The 11,911-nt window shown below is 33.4% G+C and overlaps 3 protein-coding genes across 5 annotated transcripts; 2 read left to right on the forward strand and 1 right to left on the reverse strand.

The window, feature by feature from the left end:
- Positions 1 to 2,377: 2,377 nt before the first annotated feature.
- Positions 2,378 to 5,653, reverse strand: LOC109178993 (E3 ubiquitin-protein ligase Topors-like). Of its 3 annotated transcripts, XM_019328545.1 has the most exons (7): positions 5,554 to 5,652; positions 4,391 to 4,496; positions 3,852 to 4,281; positions 3,535 to 3,672; positions 3,376 to 3,433; positions 3,014 to 3,246; positions 2,378 to 2,918 (listed from the first exon to the last, which is right to left on the reverse strand). In XM_019328545.1, the coding sequence occupies exons 3-7, from the start codon at positions 4,220 to 4,222 to the stop codon at positions 2,843 to 2,845; spliced, it is 876 nt and encodes a 291-aa protein (XP_019184090.1). In that variant the 5' UTR covers positions 4,223 to 4,281; positions 4,391 to 4,496; positions 5,554 to 5,652; the 3' UTR covers positions 2,378 to 2,842. The 3 variants fall into 3 exon arrangements, with proteins under 3 accessions (XP_019184090.1, XP_019184091.1, XP_019184092.1); XM_019328546.1 differs by lacking the exon at positions 4,391 to 4,496 and having other exon boundaries at positions 5,554 to 5,653; XM_019328547.1 differs by lacking the exons at positions 3,852 to 4,281; positions 4,391 to 4,496.
- Positions 5,654 to 6,860: 1,207 nt separating this feature from the next.
- On the forward strand, positions 6,861 to 7,316 carry LOC109178998 (SKP1-like protein 1A). The gene has a single exon (XM_019328554.1). It carries the CDS (start codon positions 6,861 to 6,863, stop codon positions 7,314 to 7,316), a length of 456 nt encoding a protein of 151 aa, XP_019184099.1.
- Positions 7,317 to 11,227: 3,911 nt separating this feature from the next.
- On the forward strand, positions 11,228 to 11,703 carry LOC109178997 (SKP1-like protein 1A). Its single transcript, XM_019328553.1, has one exon. The coding sequence runs from the start codon at positions 11,228 to 11,230 to the stop codon at positions 11,681 to 11,683; it is 456 nt and encodes a 151-aa protein (XP_019184098.1). The 3' UTR covers positions 11,684 to 11,703.
- Positions 11,704 to 11,911: the final 208 nt, after the last annotated feature.

Consider the following 11,911-nt stretch of genomic DNA (forward strand, 5'->3'; position numbering starts at 1 on the left):
ATAAAAGTTTGTGAGGAAGAATATAGAAGTTAAATGTATAAAATGAAAGTTGATACAGTATTTTTCTAATAAAAATCAATTAAATCATTTCAATTCCCTGCAGGCACCCATCAGGTCAACTTCAAGCAGTCCTAGCTCTAAACAATTAATTAAAGGAAAATAATTATCCTCCTCATTTGTTAACTCCTAACATTATTATTTGTTGAGTAACCACATAAACATTAAAAGTTCAATGATCAGAAATTGCATTTCTGCTCTGCAGGTTTAGAAGCTAATAGGATTTTAGGATCAATATCATAATAATAAATTTGTCAATAACATAATAATAAATAAATTTATTTCGTTTGATATAATTGCACTACGTTGTTGTGTTATCTTCCTATTGAATTCAATTTATTTTATACTTAATTTATTGACAACTTTTAAAAAATAAAAATAAACATTTTTAAATATTTTTGTTGAAAGAAATCCAATCAATAAACTCAAAACAAATCCGCAATACAAGGTGGTGGGATAGCCTCCCACACAGCAAGGACAGAGTTTAAACCAGTTGTTCAGACTAACGCATGAGCTACACGGTTCACTGACCTTCTGACATGGCGAACCCGCACATTCCCTATGTCACTTGCAATGTCTCTACATTGCTTAACTACCAGACCAACATAAGACAGATCCAGACAACTAGAATTAAAACTAATGTATAAATTCATACAATCTATCTCAACAAAATAAAAAAACATGGGACGATTCTTCAACCAAGAAAGAACTTCCTTAAACGCTAAGGCCTCCGCAAGATAAGCACCTGTTACACCCGGTAATCTCCCGCCATAAGCCGCAATAAATCCACCATTGTGATCCCTTAACACCATCCCGAACGACGAACATTTTTAAATATTAATTGTTAAAAAGTTACATATAAGAATGAATTGAAAATTTAAAGTTTAATCATTATTATTAATTTTTCTATCATTATAATTTGGTATCATTTTTTGTTATAAGGGTTTATTCTAATTTGAATGGATATATATATCTAATCTAAATCTAAAAACATAATAAGTATCAATCAAAGTTATATCCCTAATTTTTGTCCATGTTTTTAATGCTAACTATTTTATACATTGTGCTTTTAGAGTTGAACTATACAATTTTTTGGACAAAAATATCCTTACCGTTATAACTTCTGTTATTTTTCCATTACTTTTACAATGCACATGCATCTACCATATCTTTTCTTTTTTTTATATATATATATATATATATATATATATATATATATATATATATATATATATTGCAAAATATAATATTAACATGTTAGATATATGCAGAGTGATACACTGATAACAAATTGATTACTTTGGGGGTGTTTGATAAACGGCTGTTAGCTGATAATAGTAGTTGATTGTAGAAAAGTATTTGGTAAATTAGTTATTAACTGTTAACTGATTATATACAAAATGACTTTCTCGGAAAGCTAATCGAAAAAACTATTTTGAGTAACTTTTTGAAAGAATAAGTTGTTACAATAAGTTAATTAATCAAACACTCATATTAATTGTTTAATCAAATCAAACAACTAGTAGTAATGATCAAATAAGTCAAAATTGAATAATAAACTAATTACTTTACCAAACAGGACAATTATCTTTTATTTTGTAAAATATAATATTAATATGTTAGTGATTAGATTAATTATTAATAAATATTAATACAATAAAATTTGAGTTGGCATAACACATCTTCACAACAATGTTTTCCTTAGAAGTCTACATAACCTCTAAGATGAGTTTGATAATGTAAGTAATTGAACAAAACAAGGATTTTAATGTACAAATTCAAAAAAGCCTTTTTGGGCCAAGGATTCCAGTACTTGGTATAATTGATGTACAATTGCAAAAAAATTAAAATACACAAAAGCATATAACCTCACATGTACTTTATCCACTCAACACCCAAACAAGATTAAAATGTTTGCAAGATTAGCCCGCACAGACTTATCTCAATTGTATAGAAAGCAGATTAAAATGATAAACAAAACAAAACAAACACTACTACTACACCTCTAAAACTCTGGAGTAATATTCTTCTAAAAGGTTGAACACCAACCCTAAGGGCCCCCCACACCCCGGCCCGACAGAGCATTTGGGAGGATGTAAATCATGGTGACTCAACCGAACATGAACCACAGAGGCTAGACCGGTGCTCACTGTGCACAAGAAGCCCCCCTCACTTTGAGAGGTTGCTCCCACACTGCCGCTAGTGAGACTCGATCCCTGGTCATTCTTTCAAAATTTCACCTCTATGACCAGTTGAGCTACCCATGCGGGCAACTCTGGAGAAATATGATTCTACAAGTGAACAAAGAAAACCTGGAGTCTAAAACCAAATATGGAGTTCATGTAAGAACAAGAATGAAGTTCTTTTATGACCTCTTCACCAAGATTTGCAAAATAATCATCACAATTCACATTACTTACCCTCACTCGGGGTATCCTCGCAGTCTAGGAGGCGCGTCTTCCTTAAGTTATCACCCTCCCAACTTGTTTTGAGACACGAGAATTCATCTGTCATGATTTTACTAAAAGTAGCACTTCACATGCATGCATAGTTAATCAAAATCCGTCCAATCTTCCATATAATACTACATCATTATTTGCATTGAAGTTGGCCCACATAAAATGCTTTTCATAAACGCACTGAGCAGCAGACGAATCAGGGCAGACAGAAAAACATTTTTGTTCCAAGCTCACCCCTTGCATATTCATGTTGTGGGATCTGAGGAAAGATCAAGAAATCAGTGCATTCTTTTGGCTATTACACCATTAGACTATTATCATTCCATCTAAGTTCGGTTCAATGATCTATACTCCGCCACAGTATCATATGTCTCGAGGGCGAGAGGGCTCTCGGCAAAACATCTGCAAACACATTGAACCAACCATTCAAACATTATTGCCAGTAACAATGAAGCAAGCATGGAGTTCATTTAAATACAATGGTGTTTAGTGTTTACCTAAGCTCATGCCAAAACATTTCTGTTTTTTCATGCAAGAAAGGCCGCAGAGGAGCAAGAAAGTCAGAAGTAGCGTGGTCCCTTCTTTCATTTCCCGAGACAAAAAGTGAGGTGACAACATGGAAAATAACAGATGGATTGGGGTCATCAAGAATAGCCTCCAACTCCCTTTTTATCCAAGGTTCTATTCTTTGCATTACCATAGCTTTGGCACTATTGTTGTGTTCCATTTGCTGGAAGTTAATTATTGAAAATATTAGTCCCCAAGACTTAAAGAATGTAACGCAAAACCCCTAACTAAAACAAGACAGTAGTAGTTAATCTGATAATTGCAAGAATTTTCTGATGCATAAATGTTATACCTCTATAAGACGATTTTTGGATGAGAAAGGAACAGCCTGCAATTTCCTTTCATATATGCTGCAAGAAGCATATGAACAATGTCATATACGCGGAAAATATAATTTTAATTTTAATTAATATGATTATAATGATGCAAAAGATTAATATGAATTAGCAACCTGGCCCGCCATTGCAGTGTTCTCTCCCTAATGACACCGGGGTTTGCAGCTTCCAATTGGCCAAATGACCTCCTCCTCGGGATTACCCCCGTTCTCGAGTATTGGGTAGTTAGTTCTGCCCTTGTTCTTCTAATTAACCTGATTAACATTTTTCCCCTCCATGTTAACAATTTCATTCTCCTACTTTAAATTCATATAGACCATATATAGTAGCATAATACTAAGGGAAAAAGAAGTTCCGAAATGATTTCACAAAATAGAAAAAAAAAAAAAAAAAACAAAAACAAAAAAAAAACAAATCTAGGTCAAAACAATACCTCGGTTCTTCCAAATGGCTTCTTCGCCGCGCTGGAAAACCTACTGGGCGAGGTCTATCAACCAGTGGGCTTTTAAATTTCTCCTTCTCAAGGGTTCGAGTAGAGAGATGAATTAGGAAAAGCCAAGAGCCAAATCCCGCTTTGCAAAGTGGACAAGTACGCTTGTAATCACTCCACTTGTGGATGCAGTCAGCACAGAAGGCATGCTTGCACAATGGAAGCAATGCAGCTTGGCTTGGCTTGATTTTACAAAGACATATTGGACAAGAATTTTGGGTTACGGCATCAGTGATTTGAGCCAAATCTAAGTGTTTTATGGACTTATGCTTGTATACTTGGCAGTGAGTACTTCTTTCTCGTGAAGGAGCCATGAAGTCATGAACTGAAGCTACTACTAAAGCTGGTTACTTTGATATTGTTCTCTAATCCACTGAAAGGCAATTCGAGTTGATATTAGAATAGATCTCAAAGTGCCAAATTTGGTAACTTAGAAATTTTTACAAAAGATCATCAAAAAAATTTCAATGTATTAGCTTCACCTTTTAGTAGATTACAGCAAATGCCATTGCTTTGCATACTTCTTTACATTCATGATCAGGCATACTCAAAAAATGGATTTGGCAGTATAACTCATTGAATACCTGTCTAGATTACAGCAAAACTTGACCTTTTACTATGCTACATATGTCAACAATCAATTATCCAATTTAAAGCCACATGATTTTGATACAGAGCTCCCACTGTAACCCAACATTGTCAACTCAAATACAGCACAATCACATATGTAAAAATGCACAAAATCACAGTTATAATATATAGGATATTATATTGCTTAGGGAAAAAAATGTTTTGTGTACAGCTAACCATTGGAACGTGATCAAACATTGAGCTCCATAAACCTCAGTCAATAGTCAATACAAAATCAGTCCCTCTTGAGCGTGATCTAGTATTAACCAAGCAGACATTCTCCTATTCAGTTAGAATCATTAGATGAATGGATAGATAAATAAAACACTGTGATTTTCAGAGGTACACAGAAGCAAAGAAGACTAGAAAGAGTATCCATATACCTATATTTTTCATGCAAGAGTTGCTAAACAGAGTGGTAACCCCAGCCAATATGGCTAAGGATACAAACTTGTAACCATAAGGTCACGAGTACGAATCCTGGCCGAGCCAGTCAGCTATAGGCAACCTAGACTGGTTTACCTCCTTAAGGTGACAAGACGGGGTTTACACCTCAGATAGGAGCTGTGGGTTCTCTTAACAACCAAAAAGAGTTGCTAAGCAGAAGCAAGGACTCATATTCCACTTGAGCTTATGAAACAACCTAGAGTCACAGAAGCAGGGATTCCTCACCGCCCCCCCCCCCCCCCCCCCCCCCCTCCCTCACCCCACCCCTCCCTCCCTACACTGAAGATTCAGAGTTTGGTACCACAGTGAAATCTCGAATTCTATTTACTCATAAAGAAAACAATCAAAACTATAATTTTGGCAGCATCTTAAGGGGACAGTTTTATTATTCTAATCTGTATTATTGAGCAATGATTTCTTTCCGCCATCAACATCTTGATACAGCAAAAAAAAAAAAACCCACAATTTCAATTTCAATTGCACATGAAAAGTAAAGAAATTTATGGAAACCCAAGAAATAGCTAGGAATACTTGTTAACGAGAAAAGACAAATGGCATAATGGTGTACCTGAAGCTAGGGCAGCGGCAATGGACAGTGGACAAAGAACAACAGGGGCTCATAATACAGTACCAAAATTCAGATTTAATATAGATACAGCACATATCTATTTTGATTCGCTCACAAAATTCATACGAGTATGAGAAAATAAGATTAGAAAAAATTGTAATTTTATCCATCCAATAATATATAAATTATTAATGTTACTTCTAAATCATTACGGTACGTTTGGTTGGAGGAAAGAAATTACGTGGGAAAAAATTGTAATTTAATGTGGGATAAATTACTGAGAATAAAGTGAGAATTTAAATTTTAGTGTTTGGTTTATTTGAATAAAATTACAGGAATTTCAATTCCAATATTTGGTATATATGGTAATTGAAAGTGAATATAATTAGAATAAAGTCCAAAATGTCCATTATATTGTTGTTGTCAGGCACCAATTTTAGGTTTATAAAAAAAAGAGAGAGGATAATTTTGTCTCATCATTATCTTTTTTCTTCCTAAAATTCATGGAATTTAAAACCCAAGGGGTGCATGAGATTTTAATTCCATGAAAATAAGAGAATTGCAATTCCGTGGAATTTTAATTCCTTCCAACCAAACTAAGAAATTTAGTGGCCTTTGGAATTAGGTGGGAATTAAGAGGGAATGAAATTTAAATTCTCTTCAACCAAACGCTCTGTTAGTGGTAGAAATGATTAAATGTTGTCTTTCAATTTTTAAAATGGTATATATATTGTATATTATTGTATGGGAGGAAAATTGAGGCGCAACATTTACCCAACTCATAATTCAAAAGTGACATTAATATTTGAAATATTATAGAGGAACCTAAATTACAATTTTTTTCAATTTTATATTTGAAAAATATACTTACGAAAGTTGGAAGTTGTCGGTCGATGGTCCAAATAATTTTCAAATTGACCTTTAATATTCCATACAAGTCTCATATGTATAAAAGGATTTTAGGCTCCTTTAAGAACCAAAATTGGAAAAATAGTCTTAATTAAAAGTTGTCCAATTCTAGATGAGTTCATATTATTATTTAGAATCAAAATAGGAAAAAAATCAACCATAATTAGAAGTTGTCCAATTCTAGATGAGTTCATATTATTATTTAGAATCAAAATAGGAAACAAATCAACCATAATTAGAAGTTGTCAAATTCTATATGAATTAAGATTCTTATTTCTAAACAAAAAGGTTGAATGATGGTACTTATAAAAGGATTTCTCATACGTTTGAAGAGCACCAATCCTCTATTGTTTTAATTTACAATTCCTCACGATTTAGCAAAGTAAACGAAATTGATCATGTCTTCCATCAAGATGATAACATTGAAGAGTTCCGACGGAGAAATATTCGAGGTAGAAGAGGCGGTGGCTCTTGAGATGCAGACGATCAAGTACATGATTGACGATGGCTGTGTGGACAATGCAATTCCCATCGCCAACGTGACAGGCAAGATCTTGGCTAAGGTTATAGAGTATTGCAAATCGCATGCCGAAGCTGCAAAGACTAGCCAGGATGATCTTAAGGACTTTGATGCTAATTTCGTCAAAGTTGACCATACAACTCTATTAGATCTCATCTTGGCCGCTAATTTCCTTAACGTTAAGAGCTTGCTTGATCTTACCACCAAAGCTGTTGCAAATTTGATCGAGAAAAAGACAGTGGAGGAGGTTCGCAAATTTTTTAACATTCAAAATGACTACACACCTGAGGAAGAAGAAGAGATCCGTAAAGAGAGTCCTTGGGCATTTGAGTAAAATACATATATAAATTTAAATACTAGCAGAACTTTAGGATATATATCGTTTTAGTTTATTACTACTTTATTTGATATAATTGTATTGCAGAACATTTATTCATGAAATATTGAAATTATTATTATTTTTACTACCGTCCCAATAGGGTATAAAGTCTATTCTTTTCTTTACGTTGTCAAAGAAGTCCAGGGCCGCTTTACTAAGAAAAGGTGCTTTTCTTATGAAAGAAAAAGAACTCCTCTTTCTGGAGAACTTCTATCACGGGACTGCTGTCAAACTAAATCTATAATATTCTTCCAAAAAATATTATTAATTTTTAATTATAAATTACAAAATGTCAAGTTGGCTCCATTTTTCTAAAATTAAACCAAAGAGAACGGCGCCGTTTGTGGGCCTTCTGTTGCATTTAATATTTTATAATTTCTAGAACGTTGTAATAATAACTTCCCAACAAAGTTAAACATCTTTTTGATTGCATAATTTTAAGATCATTTTCTGATTTTCCATTTCTGCTTGGGTGGTGGGTGTGTGAGAGATGGGCCAAGAATCGTTTTGATCTTTATGATGGAAAATAGTTACTAAACTTGATATAGGCACCAATAGGTACAAGTGTAGAACAGCTTAATTTTTAACTTTTGTTGCTGTTTCTGATGTTGTTGGGGAGTGGTGGTGGACATTAAGGGGGCGTTTGGTTCAGGTTATATTATATAACCAAAAAAATGTGACATTCCCGAGCTTACATTCCTATGTTTGGTTCATTTTCTCTGAGGGAATATAACATTCCCAGGGAATGCAACATTCCCTCCACATAGGATTTTGAAGGGAATGTGATTCTCTTCATTTTGTTAGGTAATGTAAGATAACCTTGCATATTTATGAATTTTGTCACTTTAATTCTAATTGTAAGATAACCTTGCATAACCAAACATACCTCAATTTTAACCAAACACAGTAATCTAACATTCCCAGCAATCTAACATTCCCTAAGGTAATCTAATATTCCGTGAACCAAACGGCCCCTAAAGGTGTGTTTGGTTGGAACATGGGACTCCGAATCGGAATGTGAATCAAATACTTTGTAATTGGAATGAGTTTTGGTGAAAGTATTTTGTACGTTTGGTAGTAGGTTGGAATTGGAATTTGAATGATTACCTCATGATGGAGAGAAGGTTATTTTATTCATTTCAGCTTTCTTTTACCTTTGTGAATTTTTCTATGTTCTTTTATGCTTTGAAATAAATCTTGAATGCCTGAATGGCTGTATATATAGGATTTTACAATTGTCTGCTTATGAATTCTGCAATATGGGCACCATAGAATTTTGATAATAAGCCTTGGCCTTGTGAGCCATGTATAAGGATTGTGGATAGGATTACTAACAATAGCTATATATTTGATTTCTGCATATATCTAATGGCTAATCTTTTCATTATTAAAGACCAAAAAAAAAAAAAAAAAGGTCTCAATTTTTGTTCTCATTTTGACCGATTTTTAGTATTAAGCTTATTGTTTTCTTTGTACTTACTCTTTTTGAACATACAGGTGATTTTGGTAGGGCATGATTTTGGTGGTGCTTGTATATCATATGCTATGGAGCTTTTCCCTGCTAAAATCTCAAAAGCTGTTTTCATTGCAGCGGCTATGTTGACCAGTGGGCAGAGTACCCTGGATATGTTCTCTCAAAAGGTATGCGTTATCACTTCTATTGAATAATTTGTGGGCAATAGATTGTTTTTACACTCAGTTTGTTTTCTACAACTTGATTTCTCTCCATTTCTTTGTCCTTTGCTAAGTTGAACGTGTATATAAGCCTGGTATGCTTCACTCACTGTTATGCGGTATTGCAGACAGATTCGAATGATCTGATGCAACAAGCTCAACTATTTATTTATGCCAATGGGAACAACAATCCCCCAACTGCCATTGACCTGGACAAATCACTCTTGAGGGACTTACTATTTAACCAGAGTCCCGCTAAGGTAATTTATCTGTCTTTTTTTACACCAAATACAACAGGTCAAATGTTAATACCTTTTTCAACATTGCAATACTTGCTTTTTATGAGTTTAATACATATGCTATTCATCACACTTTGTCTTAAATACTTGCTTTTTATGAGTTGAATACATATGCTTTTCATCCCATTTTGTTTTAAATACTTGCCTCCATTGTTGATGATGCAGCCAGTGACAACATAGAAGAATTGCCAATTCGTCTTCATTACATTTATTGAAGTCGTGCCTGTATAAAGCTTTCATTTTTTCTAACTTTTTAATTTCTTCATGGCCCATACTGAATGTGCATTACCCAGAAACTCTCTGTTTGAAAAAGAGAGAAGAGATCCTTTATCATCAAATTGAATTATATGTTTTGGCTGAGTAGTATATTATGTAGTGAATGTGTAGCATCGTGGATTATCATGGTTTAACATATCCTATTTGTTATGCCTTGTGGTCATATAATTGATGCTGAGCCAACTATGGAGGAATCTTATTAAGATTTTTTCCCCATCTCAATCCTACACACAACAAGGCAAAACATGGTATCATATACCATAACATCATTGCATGATTCATTCTCATTCATTACCACAAGTAAACAACATGCAATAAACACACAATCAGCAGAAAGGAAACTCAACTTCACTAAAGATGGAGAAGATGAAGACAATTTCGAGCCTCAACAAACACGCACTAAGAAAGTTTAATTTACTCTGCTCAAATTACTACTCTTTTCATTATACATAGTCAGCTTTAGTTAGTGGTTTATTTGTTTTTACTTACTTTAATTCTAATTTAGCTATTTCAAATTTCTTTATCTTTTAATAAAATATATAAGCACCAAGACTATTTCTTTATCTTTTATTAATTTCGCATTTTTCTCTCTCTCTCTCATTATTATATGAATACTTCGACCAATTAAGGAACACTAATTTATAAATACACATTGGGCATGAGTCTAATCGCGCAAAGCGCGTGTCATAACTAGTAAGTAGAATAAAGTCCAAAATGTCCATTATATTGTTGTTGTCAGACATCAATTTTAGGTTTAAAAAAAAAAAAAGAGGATAATTTTGTCTCATCATTATCTTTTTTTTTTCCTAAAATTCATGGAATTAAAAACCCAAGGGGTGCATGAGATTTAATTCCATGAAAATAAGAGACTTGCAATTCCGTGGAATTGTAATTCCTTCCAACCAAACTAAGAAATTTAGTGGCCTTTGGAATTAGGTGGGAATTAAGAGGGAATGGAATTTAAATTCTCTTCAACCAAACGCTCTGTTAGTGGTAGAAATGATTAAATGTTGTCTTTCAATTTTTAAAATGGTATATATATTGTATATTATTGTATCGAAGGAAAATTGAGGCTCAACATTTACCTAACTCATAATTCAAAAGTGACATTAATATTTGACATATTATAGAGGAACCTAAATTACAATTTTTTTAAATTTTATATTTGAAAAATATACTTACGAAAGTTGGAAGTTGCCGATCGATGGTCCAAATAATTTTCAAATTGACCTTTAATATTCCATACAAGTCTCATATGTATAAAAGGATTTTAGGCTCCTTTAAGAACCAAAATTGGAAAAATAGTCTTAATTAAAAGTTGTCCAATTCTAGATGAGTTCATATTATTATTTAGAATCAAAATAGGAAAAAAATCAACCATAATTAGAAGTTGTCCAATTCTAGATGAATTCATATTATTATTTAGAATCAAAATAGGAAACAAATCAACCATAATTAGAAGTTGTCAAATTCTATATGAATTAAGATTCCTATTTCTAAACAAAGAGGTTGAATGATGGTACTTATAAAAGGATTCTCATATGTTTGAAGAGCACCAATCCTCTATTGTTTTAATTTACAATTCCTCACGATTTAGCAAAGTAAACGAAATTGATCATGTCTTCCATCAAGATGATAACATTGAAGAGTTCCGACGGAGAGATATTCGAGGTAGAAGAGGCGGTGGCTCTTGAGATGCAGACGATCAAGTACATGATTGACGATGGCTGTGTGGACACTGCCATTCCCATCGCCAACGTGACAAGCAAGATCTTGGCTAAGGTTATAGAGTATTGCAAATCGCATGCCGAAGCTGCAAAGACTAGCCAGGATGATCTTAAGGACTTTGATGCTAATTTCATCAAAGTTGACCATACAACTCTATTAGATCTCATCTTGGCCGCTAATTTCCTTGACGTTAAGAGCTTGCTTGATCTTACCGCCCAAGCTGTTGCAAATCTGATCGAGAAGAAGACAGTGGAGGAGGTTCGCAAAATTTTTAACATTCAAAATGACTTCACACCTGAGGAAGAAGAAGAGATCCGTAAAGAGAGTCCTTGGGCATTTGAGTAAAATACATATATAAATTTAGATACTAGCAGAACTTTAGAGTTTAGAATATATATCGTTTTAGTTTATTACTTTATTTGATATAATTGTATGAAGAACCTTTATTCATGAAATATTGAAATTATTATTATTTTTACTACCGCCCCAATAGGGTATAAAGTCATATAAAGTCTATTCTTTTCTTTACGTCGTCAAAGTGTCAAACTAAATCTATAATATTCTTCCAAAAAA

The sequence above is a fragment of the Ipomoea nil genome, unplaced genomic scaffold, assembly GCF_001879475.1.
Source record: "Ipomoea nil cultivar Tokyo-kokei standard unplaced genomic scaffold, Asagao_1.1 scaffold0875, whole genome shotgun sequence".
Classification (NCBI taxonomy): domain Eukaryota; kingdom Viridiplantae; phylum Streptophyta; class Magnoliopsida; order Solanales; family Convolvulaceae; genus Ipomoea; species Ipomoea nil.